The sequence below is a fragment of the Emys orbicularis genome, chromosome 10 (assembly GCF_028017835.1).
Source record: "Emys orbicularis isolate rEmyOrb1 chromosome 10, rEmyOrb1.hap1, whole genome shotgun sequence".
Classification (NCBI taxonomy): Eukaryota; Metazoa; Chordata; order Testudines; family Emydidae; genus Emys; species Emys orbicularis.
In genome coordinates, this window is record NC_088692.1 from 6,886,889 (window position 1) to 6,904,368 (window position 17,480).

Consider the following 17,480-nt stretch of genomic DNA (forward strand, 5'->3'; position numbering starts at 1 on the left):
CACGCCGTTTCCAGGTACCCCTAACTCCCGCAGTCCTTGGGGCTCAGCCTCTCCCCCACCCCAGGTTCACAGTCACGAGCCCAAAGGACCGCTCCCCCCCCCCCCGCTCCGGGATGCCGGGGGCGGGCCCCCCCCCCCGCCAGCTCCTCGCTCACGCTGGTCGCCGCCCGCACAGGGCCGGTTCTCTCCCCGACTCCGGACACGGGCAGGGGCCGGCTCTGCCCCCGCCAGCTCGGGCTGTCCTTGCAAGCACGGAGGGCGGGCTGCTCCCCCAGCCCGGGGCCTCCTCCACGCCAGGCGCTAACACCAGCCGAGCCGCCCCGACCCCCGGCCCGCTTCTCCCCGGCTGGCGCTCGAACCAGGAACCGTCACTTCCCTCACAGGGCCCGCGGCCCGGCAGCCATCTTCCGATCACATGACCCGTTCAGGCGGTGACCCCTGACCCGGAAATGGTTTCCGTGCCCGGGGGTTGTTCTGTTTACCGCTGTCAGTGTAACCCTCCAGACGTTATTGAAAGCCTCGGCGGCGCCTCGCGGGCAGGAGCAGACGCGAATCACCGTTTTTAAAAATAGAAATGAAGCCGCGGGGCCTCTTGGGAGTTGTAGTTCTCGCCGGCAGCAGGCGGCGGGGCCACTTTACGGCAAGGCGTAAAAATAGGTAAACGGCGCCCTTTCCCTCTCTCGTCACGACAGTGTGCGCCGCGGCGGCGTGGAATTCGGCTGGGAGGAGGGAAGGCGAAGTATATTGGAGGGAATCGTGGCGCCCTGGTTCTAGGAGCCCTCAGCACAGTGGGGAGCAGAGCCCCTGGCATTAGGCTGAGGGGAGAGGGGGATCCCCTGCCATTGGGCTGGGGGGGCAGGGAGGGGCCCAGGGAGGAGGGGGAGCCCTGCCATTGGGCGGGGGGGGGGGCTTGTCATTGGGCTGAGAGGGGACTAGGGAGGAGGGGGAGCCCTGCCATTGGGCGGGGGGGGGTTGTCATTGGGCTGAGAGGAGGCTAGGAAGGAGGGGGAGCCCTGCCATTGGGCGGGGGGGGTTGTCATTGGGCTGAGAGGGGGCTAGGGAGGAGGGGGAGCCCTGCCATTGGGCGGGGGGGGGGGGTTGTCATTGGGCTGAGAGAGGGCTAGGAAGGAGGGGGAGCCCTGCCATTGGGCGGGGGGGGTTGTCATTGGGCTGAGAGGGGGCTAGGGAGGAGGGGGAGCCCTGCCATTGGGCGGGGGGGGGGGGTTGTCATTGGGCTGAGAGGGGGCTAGGGAGGAGGGGGAGCCCTGCTATTGGGCGGGGGGGGTTGTCATTGGGCTGAGAGGGGGCTAGGGAGGAGGGGGAGCCCTGCCATTGGGCGGGGGGGGGTTGTCATTGGGCTGAGAGGGGGCTAGGGAGGAGGGGGAGCCCTGCCATTGGGCGGGCGGGGGTTGTCATTGGGCTGAGAGGGGGCTAGGGAGGAGGGGGAGCCCTGCCATTGGGCTGAGGGGGGCAGGGGGACTTGTCATTGGGCTGAGGAGGGGGACAGGGAGGAGGGGGAGCCCTTGCCATTGGGCTGAGAGGGGGAGGGTTCAGGAGGTTGAGTCTAGTGGGGAAAGGATATGGGTGATGGGGTAAATACTGCATTGTTATTGGGGAAGGGACTGGAAATCTCTTCTAGCTCAGATATACATCCTGAGTTAGCATCTGCTTTAACTTTTAAAAACACGTGAGGTGGAATTTACAGTGAGCTGCCAGCAGACATCAGTGGGGAAGCTTGAGGGTCTCTAACTACTGACCCATCAAAATCATGCCAGGGGTACTTTAGAGTGGTTGCTCACCGTGTGAGATCGCCTCCTGGAGGTGGACTCCTTAAGCCAAGACTTTTACTGATACCTGTTGGGTGTCTGATTGCGGGAAAGTGGCAGCAGCCTGAGGAAAGGGCAACATGTCTTGGCAAGTTGGGAGCTGCCCTCAGCTCTCAGAATGAACTTTCAGGCCAGGCTTTTTGCCCGCTGTGGGGTCAGGTTGCTGTCTCAGTCCTGGAGTCTCTTCTCCCAGGCTGCAGAGGATATGACATTCCGAAAGATTCAGAAGGTCCTCTGTGTGGCAGAGAAAAATGATGCTGCCAGAGGAATTGCAGATATTCTCTCCAATAGCAGAATGAGGCGGGTAAGAGAGTAAAAGCAACGGTTTCTTTTTGGGTCACTTTCTAGTTGTGCTTTGTTTCTCCAGCTACATAAACAACTTGTTAGGGGTACTTGCCAATCATTCAGTTGTTTCTGGGTTAATTCATTTGGTCTTAAAATAGATATAACATAGTGGGGCTGCCCTAGAGAGTCTAAATACCACTACTGAGACTGTTTAAAGCTGATGTTATTTTTCTGTGATCACATTAAAATGCAAGGCTTGCATTGTCTGCTTGAGCTCCCATTAGAGCCAGGAGATGTGCAAGCTGCATCCTCATTTTAGTGCCAATTTAAATCAGTCCCGACCTGCAGCACCCTGTTTTGTTAGAACCGTGCAGGGCCACTCTGCAGAGCTCTACCAGTGCACTTCAATCTTTGCATGCAACAGCTTGTGCTATTCCAGTCTCTGGCCTTTCCCAAACAGCTTCCTACTGAAGATGAACTGTGCCAGGTTAGGTGACATGGACAAATGCATATCGGACAAGATGAGGCTGACAGCACCAGACTCATTTCCCCTTGTGACTGAAGCAATGTTGGAATCCTGTTCTTTAGTCCTAATCTTTGTTTCCAGACGCACAGAAATATGGACTGTGTCTTGTCTGTTCTAGTGAGGTGCTGCCTTGGTGAATTTTCAGCTGTCATTCCTAACTTGCAATCTGTTGTATATGTGAGAAATATTAGAACCTGAAACAGCCACGCGCATCCCCTGCCATGTAATGCAATTGGTTTAGCAGGTCAAAAAATGCTGCTTCTGGCAGTGCTGTTATTGCTCATCAAATTCCAGTGGCTTAAATTTTTAACACAGTGAATATGATTTAATGGTTAGAGCAGAGAACTCAGTGTACTGTTCCTGTTCTGCCATTCATATAAGGCAACACCTCCCTTTTCCCCCTTCCTGGGCAAGCTGTACCCTTCTATACCAATATTCCAGTCATGCACATTATCCACCTCTGTGATGCCAACTATGTCATCGTTGTGTTTATTAACTAGCATTTCAAGTTCTTCCTGCTTATTCCCCATACTTCTCACATTAGCATACAGATCTCTACGGGCATGGCTACACTGGAAACTTCAAAGCGCTGTCGCGGGAATGCTCCCGTGGCAGCGCTTTGAAGTGCGAGTGTGGAGAGCTCTCCCAGCGCTCCTGGTAATCCACCTCCATGCGCTCCCAGCGCTCGGAGCCTGTTTAAAGTAGCGCTTTAAAGTGCTCAGACTTGCTGCACTCAGGGGGGTGATTTTTCACCCCCCTGAGCCAGCAAGTTAGAGCGCTATAAAATGTAAGTGTAGACAAGCCCTAAGATACTGATTTGATTTTCCCCTGTATGTTCTCTCTTATCTCCCCCTTATCCCTGCTATAACAGCCCATGCTCCCGCCAGATCTGACCCTTTTCCCAGGTCTCCATGTTTTTGACTTACCTGTGGGCTTTTGTCATCTGCCCCTGTCAAACTTAGTTTAAAGCCCTTCTCACTAGGTTAGCCAGTCTGTATCCAAATATGTTCTTCCCCTTCCTAGATAGATGGACCCCATCTCTGCTTAGCAGTCCTTCTTCCCGGAACAGCATCCCGTGGTCAAGGAAGCCATTGTTATGTGACAATGGTCAATTCATGTAACCTCTCAGTACCTCAATCTACCCTTATGTAAAATAGGTCTAATATCCTTATGGCAGGGTGCTGGAAGGCTTAATGTTTATAAAAGTGCAGGTAGATCCTAGGTTGAAAGATATGATAGAAGTAAAAAAAATATTGATTACTTGAGAATTGATGGTCTGAATCAATCTAGATAACGACACGCTTCCAAAGAAGATAATGTGAAATGTTTGGGCCCAATCTAGAAACCTCTACAAACCTTGATAAGTGGAGGATACACTCGGAACAGTGTGTGCTGAATTACGTGTCGTTTTTGTAAGCTGACAGTTGTTCATTGGGAACTTGGAATATTTTTCAGTCTTCAACATGTCTCTCGGGTGTTGTACAGTGAGTGCTCTGACGCTGTAAAGCAGCATTAAGTGTCAAAGGTTTCTGTAAATGGCCAGTATCATTTCCATTCAGCCTGCCTTTCCTCTAGAGCTTATTTAATTTAATCTGAAAAATTATTGGACACCTGAACACACCAGCAGCCTGTTTTTCATTTGTCACATAGTTACATGCTTTCTGCTATAGCTGTTGTTTGTGTACATTGATTTGGAGTGTTTTGTTTTGTTTTTGTGGGGGAGCAATTTTTTAAACCTCTTTTCCATTTTTTGTCTAGAGAGAAGGGTTTTCCAAATTCAACAAGATCTATGAATATGACTATCATATGTTTGGCCAGGTAGGGTTCCATCTTTTTTTCATCACGCTGTATAACCATTCTGGTTCAGGGAAACACAAAATGCTGATTGATCATCTAACAAAAACATTAACTACAATGGTACAGAATTATGTATTCAGTAATGGAGATATCTGTGCAAGGAATGTGTGTATGAAGAATGACCAAATTATTGTGAAATTGAGATCTCAAGTTTTCATTTGAACACATAGGGGAAATGTCTTTTCCACTATTAGTGTTGTGCTGTCTTTATCTCCTACAGATACAGTATGGTTCAGTGGTTAAGGGCCGGGTCTAAGAGTCAAGAGATCTGACTTCTACGTCTGGCTCTGCCACTGACCTCCAGTGTGGCCTGAAGTCACTTTACATCTCTCTGCCCTGGTTTTCCCATCTGTAAAATAGCATTGTGAGATCCATCAATGAAAAGCTCTCCATATATGCTAAGCATTATTAAGTCAAGGAGGCATTTTCCATCTGATCACTCATATATTCAGAATTCCCAGATTATATACAATAACGTGTGTACAATGCTCAGCTATGGCTGGAAGGGAGAACTATTACTATGTCAGTAGAAGCAAGGCAGATATTGACTAGAAACTGATGTGTCTGATCCATCAAATGAGAGCCATGTGTCTGGAGCTCGTGGACACCAACATAACCAGGCTTTAGCAAAACAGAAGCAACTATTAGAAACTAATTGTCTTAATCCATTTCCTGCAGAATGTTGCTGTGGCGATGACCTCTGTTTCGGGACATTTGCTGGCTCATGACTTTAAGATGCCCTTTCGCAAATGGTTAGTACCACTGATCTGAGAGAGCTGGTGACATGCTGCTTGGCATCTTTTTTTATGCTGACATGTGCAGCGCAATGAGTCTTTTAAGGTCAGCCTGTGAAACGTAACTTATGACAATTAATGAACTGGCTAATGTGTATGTGTACCAGTGTCCTCATCTAAGACAAGGACAGTATATAACCACCATTCTGGCACTTCATCAGTACACCAGTAAAAGATAGAAAGCACCAGGTAATCACTTGTGAATGTTTTGATTTCTTTTGTACATTAAGTCCTGCTGTTTATCATCTCTTCCCCAGGCATAGCTGCAACCCACTTGTACTCTTTGAAGCTGAAATTGAGAAATACTGCCCTGAAAACTTTGTGGATATTAAGGTATGTGCTTTTAAAAGGCTACGTGATACTCAAATATTAGTGACAGGTTCCACAAATATTGGTGCAGACAGAGAGAGGACTGGACCTCTGTCCATAACCTTTAGCTCTCTGGGACTGTAGCCAACATAAATATTTTCTCTCTCGTTCTTCAGACTATACATGCTGTCTGCCTTTGAACTTAGTTTCCTAGCCTACGCACAATTAGGCAGTCAGGTCAAAGGCCTGATTTATTTAAAGTAGAATCCCCTCTATTGGAATCAATGTATTAATGGCCCCAGTTCCATCTAGATTACATCGGAAAGTCCTGTGTTTAATAAAACATATTAAGGGACACGATCCAAATTTAGATAATGACTATTTTTGTATAAAATGGATGCAGATAAGTGAGTATTTACTATAGTCCTCAAAACCTGTTAGCTCACGGACTAGCCTCGTGAGATACAAATCTTGTTCTCATAAATGGCCATGTGGCACTGCTCCCATACAGTGTTACTCCAGCACCGCTTTGCAACCCAGAAATTAGTACAATGCCTGAACACTCCCCTAATTGCTTAGGGGAAATTAATGAGGTCCTACTCTCTCGGGTGTGTTTTTTGTATGAATAAAATTATATTTTAGTTGAAAATTTGCAGAGCAGCCAATGCAGTGAATTTCAGATATATGCACGAGAGAGAGGAAGAAGTACACACATGGTGGTCTCGTGTGCACATACATCTCTGCAGTCAGTAAGGCTAAAATCATGGGATATGTTGCATGCAATAGAATGGAAAATCAGAACAATTCACTATAATAAATTTGTCGCTATGGATACGTGTTCCGTTTCAAGATCAAGTTAGACTGTTGACGTTGCTGTTGGTGATTCACTCCTGGACTAAATTAGATGGCATGATAAGTGACTTGCTGTGTCTCATGCTGTGCCATTCTCTCATCTCAGAAAACCCTAGAACGAGAAGCCCGGCAGTGCCAGGCTCTGGTGATCTGGACCGACTGCGATCGAGAAGGAGAGAACATTGGTTTTGAGATAATCCATGTTTGCAAAGCTGGTGGGTGGAGGTCTTACTGTTTCATTCTTTGAAATGCTGACTAAAAAGATATCTTGTTCAGCAATGTAACCCCAAAGGCTGCTGCTGAATGTTTGCAGTAGATCCAAGTAGAATGCACTGGCTGTGGTGTTGACTGTACCAGGGATGTGTCAATATAACACGTCACCAGCAACGGGGCTACATTTCCAGTCCATTGATTTCAACGGAGTCTTGGTGGGTGGAGGCAGCACAGCTGGTATGGACAGGGTTAACATTTACTGAGGGGTTTTTGTCCAACGCATTTATTGCTGCCATAGCCAAAATATACAGTTTAAGTTGGACAGAACTTGCAGTCAAGGTATAAAAGCTCGTCTTGGCTGTCTGGTAATGTTGGGTATCAGAAGTGAACGTAGAATTTTCTCAGCTGTATTGTAAACACATCTTTCTACCCATACAGTGAAATTCCATCTAGGCTTGCTTAATTGTCACTGGGCCAGTTCACTTCCCAGATAATGTAAAGAGATAAGATGGGGACTGTGAATGTAGTCACATTAAGATGACCAAGCAGGAGTAACTTAGGTTTCTACTCTCTCCAAAGTAACTGAGCTTTTTCCTCTGTCCCTCTCTCCCACTGCTAGAGGCTTGTCAGCACTTTTCCATTTATGTTATGATAACTCTAGGCCAGTTTTGGGAGCTGCAACCTGCACTTGGGAGTGCAGAAGGGTGTCATTGGAAACCATCACCTGGATCCTTTTGACTGCAAAGATATAAAAATGGCCCCCCACTTACTAGATGTGGGTTTTTTGTTTTTGTTTTTAAACTAGATTTACAAGAGTGAAATCAGTGACACTAACTAGGACATTATAAAGCTTCAGTGGTCTAAAAAGGACTTTATTTTTGGACTCCAGATCAGCCTATATATGTCGTCTACCTTGAATGGGGTTACTTTGAAAGCTTAAACTGGTTCTGGTTCTAGTACCTATAGTTTTAAAGGAAATCACTGAGTGTTCAGTCTCTGCCATTGGGTTGAAAATCATGTTTGATCCCTCTTTCTGGTTGACAGTGAAGCCAAGCCTTCAGGTGTTCCGAGCCCGCTTTTCCGAGATCACTCCTCGTGCCGTAAGAGCAGCCTGTGAGAACCTCGTCCAACCCGATCAGAACATTAGCGATGCTGTGGATGTCAGACAGGAGCTGGACCTTAGGATAGGTATGAAGCTAGGGTGGGCAGTAGCTAAGTTTTTGATGCTCTGTAAATCTCTCCTTAAAGGGATTCTGGAAAATTGCCCTGGCAGGTAATTGATGTTCGGGAGCGTTCATTGCTTTGCTATCAATACATAGCTCACAAAGTGGAGGGGTTAAAGTATCTAAACTCCTTTAGGCTATTGTGTTAGTTCCAGGATAAAGAGCTGGCATCAACCTCTCGTTGTTTATTCTTCCAAAGCACAGCAGGGGATAGTGGTTCAAAGTCATCTATTTGCACATCCCTGTGACATGAGACAGAAATGCAAAAATTGATTTCTGGGGCAGGAGATTTAGCTCTGAGACCAATAGATCATGCCGTCACTCAGTTGTTTCCAATAAAATCGTTGCTCTTTGAAGGAGCTGTTAGGTTCTTAACTATTTCTGTGACACTTGCTTGGCCTCTGCATTTCATGTCAGTTGAGTAACCGAAACCAAGCTTGCAGGTAGTGTGATTACTTTTTAAAATGATTATCCCAACTTTAAAATCCCTTTTTGTTTTCTTCCAGGTGCTGCCTTCACCAGATTCCAGACCCTGAGGCTCCAGAAGCTCTTCCCCGACGTTCTAGCCGAGCAGTTGATCAGCTATGGTAGCTGTCAGTTCCCAACTCTGGGATTTGTGGTAGAAAGGTTTAAAGCCATCCAGGCCTTTGTTCCTGAGGCCTTCTATAAAATTAAAGGTATGTGCTGGGACATTAGTGCAGTGCTCTCAGGGTTCAGTGCTTTTGAAAAGGAAACGAAACAGGGCTTGACTGAAAAATACGAATGAGGGAGATGCTTCTGTGTAATGCACAAACAGTGCTACAGACGTGCCATTTTCCCCTTCCTTTGCCATGGTCATTTAGCACAGTTGGGAAGGTTTCCCAAAAGTATGCGAGCTTTCTATGGCCCCCTTTCCGTCCCTGTCTAGCCAGTGCAGTCTTGCTTTGTACCATCTCTCTGATGTGGTGACCTCCTTTTCAATGCAGTGACCCATGAACATGAGGACGGCATGGTAGACTTCAACTGGAAGAGGAACCGACTCTTTAACCACACAGCATGCCTTGTCCTGTACCACATGTGTATGGAGGTAGGAAACCTTGTCAACCATACAGGGTCCGGCATCAAACAAGCATTTCTGCCTTTTACCTTCTGGTTGGCAGAAGCATTAGACAGCAGCTGCTGCCTCATGGGCACCTTTAAACAGCACTCCATTTAGACACTTCCGTTTGATTTTCCTTTCTGCGTGCTCTGTGCTTAGGATCCGACGGCAACTGTTGTCGAGATTGGGAGCAAACCGAAGAGCAAATGGAGGCCCCTGGCACTAGACACTGTGGTATGTTTGATGCTAAAAAGATTTTTTTTTTAAAGGAGCATTGAATACGAGTTTTAGTGACTGTCCAGGTTTGTGTGGTGAATATTCCCATTCTTCTTTGTCTCTTTATGACACAGGAACTTGAGAAGCTGGCTTCCCGCAAGCTGAAAATAAATGCCAAAGAAACCATGAAAATAGCAGAAAAGCTCTACACTCAAGGGTAAGAATTCCAGACCTGGATGTGCTGGAATTAAATACCTGTTACAAAACAGCAGACCTTTAATCGGAAATGGGAAGAGCCCACAAGAGGAACGGTGACTGGTCAGCATCCAGTGTGGTTGATTTGTTTTTCTTTTTGTCTCTAAGGTACATAAGCTATCCCCGAACTGAGACCAACATTTTCCCCAAAGACCTAAACCTCTCTTCTTTGGTACAACAGCAGACCGAAGACCCCAACTGGGGAGCCTTTGCACAGGGGATTCTAGACCGGGGTGGGCCAACCCCTCGGAATGGGACCAAATCCGATCAGGCTCACCCTCCCATTCACCCCACTAAATATGCATGTAACCTGCAGGTGAGTCTAACACAGAGTGGATTTCTGCTATTGACAGTGCACCTTACCAGTGACTGGGTAACATGGTGATTATAGCAGACAGGGGCTTGCTGTGCATTTATTAGCAAATTGAATTACACTTTCCATAGCTTCAGAAGTGGGTTTCTCTCCTGAAAGATCCTTTCTAAAATATGCTACCCTGATGATAAATGTTTCTGCACAGAAAACTGGCTGAAAAATACTAGGTGCTATAGAAAATCTAAGCTGAAAATATGCACCTCTTACCCACTTCCAAGTTTTGACCTTTGAAGTCCACATTAGATTTTCAGTGGAGGTTCTCTTTGCTTATCCTAAAGCTGTTCACTGCCCCTAGTTACATTTCCTCATGAGTCCCAATACAAAGGAGATGCTGCTTTCAGTGCATACAGGACCTTTTCCTTATAGACACTTGTTGTTTTAAAACATAGGGACCTAAACCGCTTGACAGCCTGAAGCAAGTGATGTTTTAAAGTCCTGCTTTGTGACTGAGGGGGGAGTAATTATTATAATAAGTCCTTTTCATGCAAAGATCTTAGTGCTTAACAGAGGTGTACAAGTACCTATTAGATGTATTTTAAAGCACAGAGGCTAAATGACTTACCTAACGAGGTCAGTGGCATAGCTAGGAATAGAACCTAGGTCTCTTGACTCTTAATCTCTTGCTCCGATCTGCACTTCTACTGGATTCCTTTTGATGTCTTTACTTCTGGTCCCAAGGTTCTTGCATTCGGAAAGACGGCTCTTAAACCTATACTTGTATGAGTGTGGTGTCCTTTATTTGGAGGAGACTCCTGACCCTCTTCTCTTCATGTGTTCTTAGGGGAATGAACAGCGACTATATGAATTCATTGTGCGTCACTTTTTGGCTTGCTGCTCCCAGGATGCCAAGGGACAAGAAACAACTGTGGAGATTGACATTGCTAATGAGCGATTTGTTGCTCATGGGCTCATGATCTTGGCCAGAAACTATCTGGATGTCTATCCTTATGAGAAGTGGAGTGACAAGGTAACCGTCTTGATCAAAGTGTATGTGAGATGGTAAATTGGGGAGGGATCGTTACAAGATGCAACTGGGTTTAATGTTACTCAGTAGTTAAGCTTGCCTAGGCTCTATGCGGATGTGTAAACACTTAAGGGCCAAATTCTGCTGTCAGATGTACCTGCAGGACTTCCATTGAGAACTCCCTTGTTTCAATTGTTATTCTACCCCGAGGTTCATCTCTCACCTGAAGACCTCTGCAGCTCATTTTGGCAGTTTTGATTGCTCACTTCCCTTCCCCCTCCCCCATTTTACCTCCTGAGGAAGGGACATGTCACTGGCCTGCATGAGGACCTGATTCTTTTTTTGCAAACTTGTTGGTGCTGTCCCTTAACTTGCCAAAAGGGGTCACTGTTGAACAATGCTGGGCCCACTTTTTCTTCCCAGATATTGAGCATGCTACGCCCAAAACCTGTTAAACCCCAGGGAATGAGACACGAGTCTCCTGCAGAACCCCTAGACCCACGCCTGCTTTGGGTTTTTAAATTCTATCTTAAACAAATGTTGCAGAAGGTTGTTTCATTGGAGTTTGTACTTCTCTCCCTCCTTCAGGTTCTCCCAGTGTACGAGAGGGGGTCTCGCTTTCAGCCCACCACAGTGGAGATGGTGGATGGGGAGACCAGCCCACCCCAGCTGCTCACGGAAGCCGATCTCATTTCACTCATGGAGAAACATGGCATCGGTCAGTATCCGCAGCATATGGAACCGTGTGACCTCATGCTGTCTAGCAGAATGGAGTTTGTATACCTCTCCCCCTTTCGTGGTCGTCTGTTAAATCTGTAGCTGTAATGGTCTCTCTCTTCCACCAGGTGGAGAATTCTCTAAATACAGCTGATACAAGATAAAAGCAGTTGGGTGGACACTTGCATTCCCAAAGTAACTTATGGAGTAACGGAAGGGGGGGAGGAACTACAGGCCGAGTCTGTATAGGACTCTGCAGATTGCAGTTTAGCTCACTGGAGATACAGCTTTACTTCCCATCTGAATCTATTTAGGGCCCAGTTGTGGCCTCCGAGGCTCCCTTACAATTGGCATTGGAGTCAGTGGGGGATGAGGGCAGCATAGGCCTGTACTTGCCCATTGTGATAAATTTGTGCCTGTATTTAGCATCCCAGGTCTCTGCATTAGTAAATACCAGCTTGTAGAGCCTTGATGGTTTCTTCATGCCAGCTATTAAATGACTGCACGACCGCTTTCAGGGACTGATGCCACTCACGCTGAGCACATCGAGACCATCAAGTCACGGATGTACGTGGGGCTTACTCCAGATCAGAGGTTCCTTCCGGGGCACCTGGGCATGGGGCTGGTAGAAGGTAAGGACGATGATTGTAACTAGGCGTGAAAATGCCTTCGCTATCCCTTCCTTTCGCTTAAAGCAAGGTATCGTTCCTCAGGCTACGATTCTATGGGCTACGAGATGTCCAAACCTGACCTTCGCGCCGAGCTGGAGGCTGATCTGAAGCTGATTTGCGAGGGGAGGAAGGACAAATTTGTGGTGCTGAGGCAGCAGATCGAGAAGTACCAGAAAGTCTTCACCGAAGCCGTGGCCAAAGCCAACAAGTGAGTATCCGTAAAACCCCCGCTTCGCCGCTGCGGTCGCCCAGAAGAGCAGCAAGGAAAGCGGAGGACTTCGCTTCGTGTCTGGGGTTTATTTCCGTGACCTGGGCATAGGCATTTCCCAGAGGAGGCGTGAAGTCTGAGTGCTGATGCTGTGTAACAACCCTTCGTTTACATCTAGTGGGCAGCGTCAGAGCTGGTGTCAGAAGGTGCCAGTCTGTGGTGACCTCTGGAGTTGCACCCACACCACGACTGAAATGGACGCTTTTTTTTTTCCCTCATGACATTCCTAAACGGACTTATTGTGAAGTTCGTTGGAGCCCAGCTGTGGGAGCAGCTACTCACCCACCATCTCCGTCGTATGGAGAATGAGAGCAAATGTAAATGCTCATGGCAGAGGAAACCAATGCGACTGTGTGTGTTTCTTTCCAGGTTGGATCAGGCTTTGTCTCAGTATTTCGGAGAAGTAACGGCACTTGCGCAGCAAGAGGAGATCTACCCAGCCATGCCCGTCTCCATTCGGAAATGTCCACAGTGCAACAGTGACATGGTCCTGAAGAGCAAGAAGAATGGCGGGTCAGTGATCTCTGTTAAGCGGATGACAGCTCAGCGTGTTAACATTGTGTGGCTCCCTTGTAGCTCAGCATAGAGCACTCTCCCAGCCCTTCTCCCCCTCACAAGGCATCTAAGCTACAATGACAAGGTGTGTGGTTATGCCACCAGGCCCCTGGGCATAAGGCCAAAGTTCAGCTGCAAGAGCAGTGCATACCCAGTTGAGCTGCGATTCTGGAAGCACATGATCGCTTTTATAAAACAGCCTCATTATGCTCGTCTTTAACAGTGGGCTGCTGATCCCTGTCCCATAAGCTTTGCAGCTGCTTGATTATTCCTCTTCCTCATACTAGCCCTTTACTCCTCCACAGGTTTTATCTCGGCTGCGTGAGCTATCCGACCTGTAAAGCGGCTGTGTGGTTTCCTGACTCTGTGCTGGAAGTCAGCAAGGATGACAGTGTCTGTGCAGTGTGTAAACCCCATCCGGTTCATAGGTGAGTATCATTGGTTACGTACAGACACACACAACTGCCCCGTAGAACATCCTGGTCAGCCGCAGTGGCCTGCACTACTCTGTAGGAAGCTGTGTCCAGTTTTTGAGCTGGGCTTGGATTGCTACAGAGACAGCACATCCAGTCCCAGGACAGTCTGAGGCGGATGCTTTATCTGGCTATGGCCGCTTTAAAAGCAACACTGACAAGCATCCAAAGAAGTGCAGTCCGTTCCTCCTAGACTGGATGAATGATGGGTGTAGCACAAGGCCAGGAGGGCAGGTAGAATAAGCATGGTGATCCTCAAGGTTCCAGCAAAGACATGGAGGTCCCAAGAGGGGGAGAACTCTGATCTGAGATACGGATTCTAATTTTTCATTTAGGCTGAAATTTAAGTTCAAGCGAGGTAGCGTCCCACCCGTGCTGCCCCTGGAATTTGTTGGCTGTATTGGAGGTTGCGATGAGATGTTGAGAGAGATCTTGGACCTGAAATATTTACAAGGACCATCCAGACCGGTACAGTCAGTCAACCTGCCAGCTAACTACCTACAAGCCAACCAGTCCCTTAACCGCATGGCCAGCTATGAGAATGGCCACGGGAGACCTACCACAAACCCTGGTGCAGCAAGAGCACCCCGAGCTGCTAGTCATTCAGCTCCTGCCGCTGCTGCTGAGAACAATGCAGTGGTGTGCAACTGTCGGGAGGAGGCAGCATTGCTCACGGTGCGTAAAGAAGGGCCCAACCAGGGCAGGCAGTTCTATAAATGCAGTGCCGGCAGCTGCAACTTCTTCCTTTGGGCTGATCAACAATCAGATGATGGAAACAGCGTAACCCACAGGAGCTTTTCTGCACCCCCTGATTCCTTGGGTGAAAGGCCTCCAGGAAGCTTCAGGAGCCTTGGAGGAGGAAGAGGAAGAGGTCTGGGTCGCTATGGAAGCAACGGTTTCGACTCAGGCGGAGGGGGCGGTGGCGCGATGTGTAAGTGCGATCAGCCGGCCATCACACGCACCGTCCAGAAGGAGGGACCCAACAAAGGGCGTCAGTTCCACACCTGCCCGAAGCCGAGAGAGCAGCAGTGCGGCTTCTTCCAGTGGGTGGATGAAAACGTGGCCCCAGGTGAGGCTGGGCTTGTGCTCGGAGTTGGGGTTTGGGTGGGATGTAATGGCGGGGGGGCTGTGTTTTCAAGCTGAACTGACGGGAGAGACTGGGCACTCCTCAGGCACCATCTTAAAACACTTAAGATGATAATAGGAAAAGGATTGTAGAGCTACAGAACTTGGCAGAGGGACTCGGGCTGCTGTAAGATAACTCGTTTGAAATGCATTAGATATGCCCTTTAAAGAACGGTCAGTTTATTCTAAAAATCCTACCTGGTTCTTTGTAACAATAAGGAAACTCAGAAATCTGGCTTAAATTGCTGTCCCTTTGACTGAGCTAGAGCAGGGTATATAACAGGTACACAGGTGCCCTGATACAATTTAGTTCTGAGCGGATTTATTCAGGTAATGGGACATCTCACGGCTGGCTGTGGTAAGCGGAGTGGATATTCATTTCAAAGGCACAGTTCAATGCACAGAGCTCTTAACCTTTCCTAACCTAAACTTCATCGGTTGGGGAATGTCCTGCCAACTGGAAATACCAGTTTTCAAAAAGGCTGTTGCTGAGTGGATGAGAGATTGAACAGGGGAGTGGGCAACAATTTGGTGCTTATACGCCCTCTGCTGGCACTGGATCTGTATTTCATCCCACCAACTGAGCTGCTCCCTCTGTTTAAGCTCCATTAAAAGTGGATCATCCCTCCCTCTTGTATTTCTTCTTAATGGGAAGAGCTAGAACTGCCAGGTGGGGCAGCATCAAACCTTCCTCAGAGGGACAACAGGTGGAATCAAATGTTAAAGGGACACAGTTGGCTGTTTTTAAAAACTTTAAATCCTATCTGGAATCCTTTTATTCCTTCTTTTATTTTTAAAAAGGTTTTTTTCCTGCTCCCTTTTATTTCTAATGGTCTCTTCAGCAACAGAGAAACTGACCATATGGGGGGGAAACAGTGAAAGTGACTATTCCTGGTGTGCTGGCAAATTACAAAGTAGGAGGAGCTGAAAAAAGATGGCTGTACAGCTCCTTTCACTTATAGTAGGTACAGAAAGTTTTTTTTAAAGGGACTCAAGTTTTTAAATGTGACCCTTAAACAATTGGAACAATCAGGATATTTTTAGAAAACTTGGGGGGGGGGGGGGGGAAGTGAAATTAGCTAAAGTCAAGTCTACACTCTACTATTTTTGCTGTTTACAGTTTGGACTTTTGTATAGTTTAAACTAACAACTGGGATAAGCTTCTCATTTTGATCTCGCGCACTAGCGCAAAGCTGCAGGCTGCTGCCCAAGAACATATAAATCCAAACAAGATAGAAGCATCTTTAGTTTCTTGAATACTTTGAATAGTGGGATTAATAAATGGACCCAAACTCCCTGGCCATGTCCCCTCATCACTCTTCCCCTATTCCTGTGGCTCACATGGTTTTAAACTGCTTAGAAACAACTTTCTCTCTCTTGCTCTCTCTGTACAGGAGCCTTCTCTTCAAACCAATTCAGGAGCGAAGGGCACTCAAGAGGGTCTGGTAGCAAAGCTAAAAGACCAACTAACTTCTCTTCTGAGAAAGGACCTACTGCCAAGAGACAACGAACCTGTGGCATTTGCCACCAGCTTGGTCACACCAGGAAGACATGTCCTCAGGACCACTGAGGAAGGACAGTAGATAGGATGCTCTTGTAGGAAACGCTAAAAAAGCCAGAGTCCTGAACTGCTCCAGGAGTGGCTGGCTGTAGAGATGCAGTGGATTTTAAAAGCAGAATGTCTCTGGGGCTTGTGTTCAAACTACTTCCTGGAAATAGTGGCTAAAGCACATCTTCTCTTGGTGGTGACCAGCACACTCAACTATGCCTTGGAAAGTTTCATTCTGACTTATTCAGACACTGGGCTAGCTTCCAAAGGAGGCTCAACTACTGCTGCCTTCCTTGGTTTATTATTTGGGGGGATATTTTGTACACACAGGCATTGTGTTTCAAAACCCCTTTTCAGCTAAAGCTTTGGAGAAAAATACAGATGGTTGTTGGGAAGTGGGAGAGGACTTTCACAGAGCTGCCAACCCCAAATCTCGCCACAGCCTCCATTCCCCTAGGCCCTTCTGCCTAGGAAATAGTAGGGGGCCAAAAAGAGTAGCACTAACGCATTGGAGGAAACCTTTTACCCACACTGCTGGAGCAGCTGGTGTGGGTTGTTTGCAGACCAGGGAGCAGTTAGGGATGATGCTGTCCAGGAAACCATCTGTTGATGGTTGTGAATCAGTTTTTCTGGCTTCTCACAGGGTTGGATTTGATATTTTAAGTTACTCTTCCAGGTTGGGGTTAGTCAGTCAGTGTTCCCCAACACCCCTGGCCCTCGCCTCAAAGGAGAATTAACGGCAGAGAAAGTAAAGCCTCAATCCCTTGCCCTGAAGAGGGAGCTCAGTGCAAGTGCTCAAACAAGAGAACCTGCACTTAAGTTGATACTGAATTTAGAACCCAGCTACTCCTTGGACACTGTGAGCAAGGGAACTTAATGAAGCTGCTAGTTAATGCAAATTATTTTGGGCAGATTGATGTGCCTTTTAATAAAAAGGAGAACTCTATTTTACCTCAGCTGTGTTTTAAATTATGCCCAGGAATGGTGTCACTATCTCTCTCTCTCATTACCACCTCTGGCCTAACGAAGTTGACTGTAGGCTCAGCTGAAAACTCTTTTCCTAAAAGCAGCTGTTTCCACCACTCCCCCCCTCAGCTATTCACTGGAACAACATGGCCACTTGCTAGGCAGTAAGTCCAGGGAGCTTTATTTAGAAGTGATCTGAAAAAGGAAAAAAGCCCAAACTTGTTCCCTGCTGGCTGCTTTTATTGTGTCTTCCAGGGCTTTGGAGCTGTGCTCCGGCTCCACTCCAGCTCCAGGCAAAAACCTGCTGCTCCACTGCTCTGGGCTCCTCTCCAAAGCCCTGGATTGTCATCCACAGTCTAAAGAATGAATGAAATGACATTTACAA

General features: G+C 47.5%; 1 protein-coding gene across 1 annotated transcript; it reads left to right on the top strand.

Annotated features, from left to right (window-relative positions):
* The first annotated feature begins 1,944 nt into the window (after positions 1 to 1,944).
* TOP3A (DNA topoisomerase III alpha) lies at positions 1,945 to 17,075 on the top strand. Its single transcript, XM_065412301.1, has 19 exons — positions 1,945 to 2,130; positions 4,396 to 4,455; positions 5,173 to 5,246; positions 5,546 to 5,621; positions 6,556 to 6,664; positions 7,707 to 7,850; positions 8,392 to 8,562; positions 8,851 to 8,951; positions 9,123 to 9,197; positions 9,314 to 9,396; positions 9,543 to 9,750; positions 10,589 to 10,774; positions 11,360 to 11,489; positions 12,007 to 12,120; positions 12,202 to 12,367; positions 12,797 to 12,940; positions 13,288 to 13,410; positions 13,791 to 14,524; positions 15,975 to 17,075. Exons 1-19 carry the CDS (start codon positions 1,945 to 1,947, stop codon positions 16,148 to 16,150), a joined length of 3,060 nt encoding a protein of 1,019 aa, XP_065268373.1. The 3' UTR covers positions 16,151 to 17,075.
* The last annotated feature ends 405 nt before the right edge of the window (positions 17,076 to 17,480 follow it).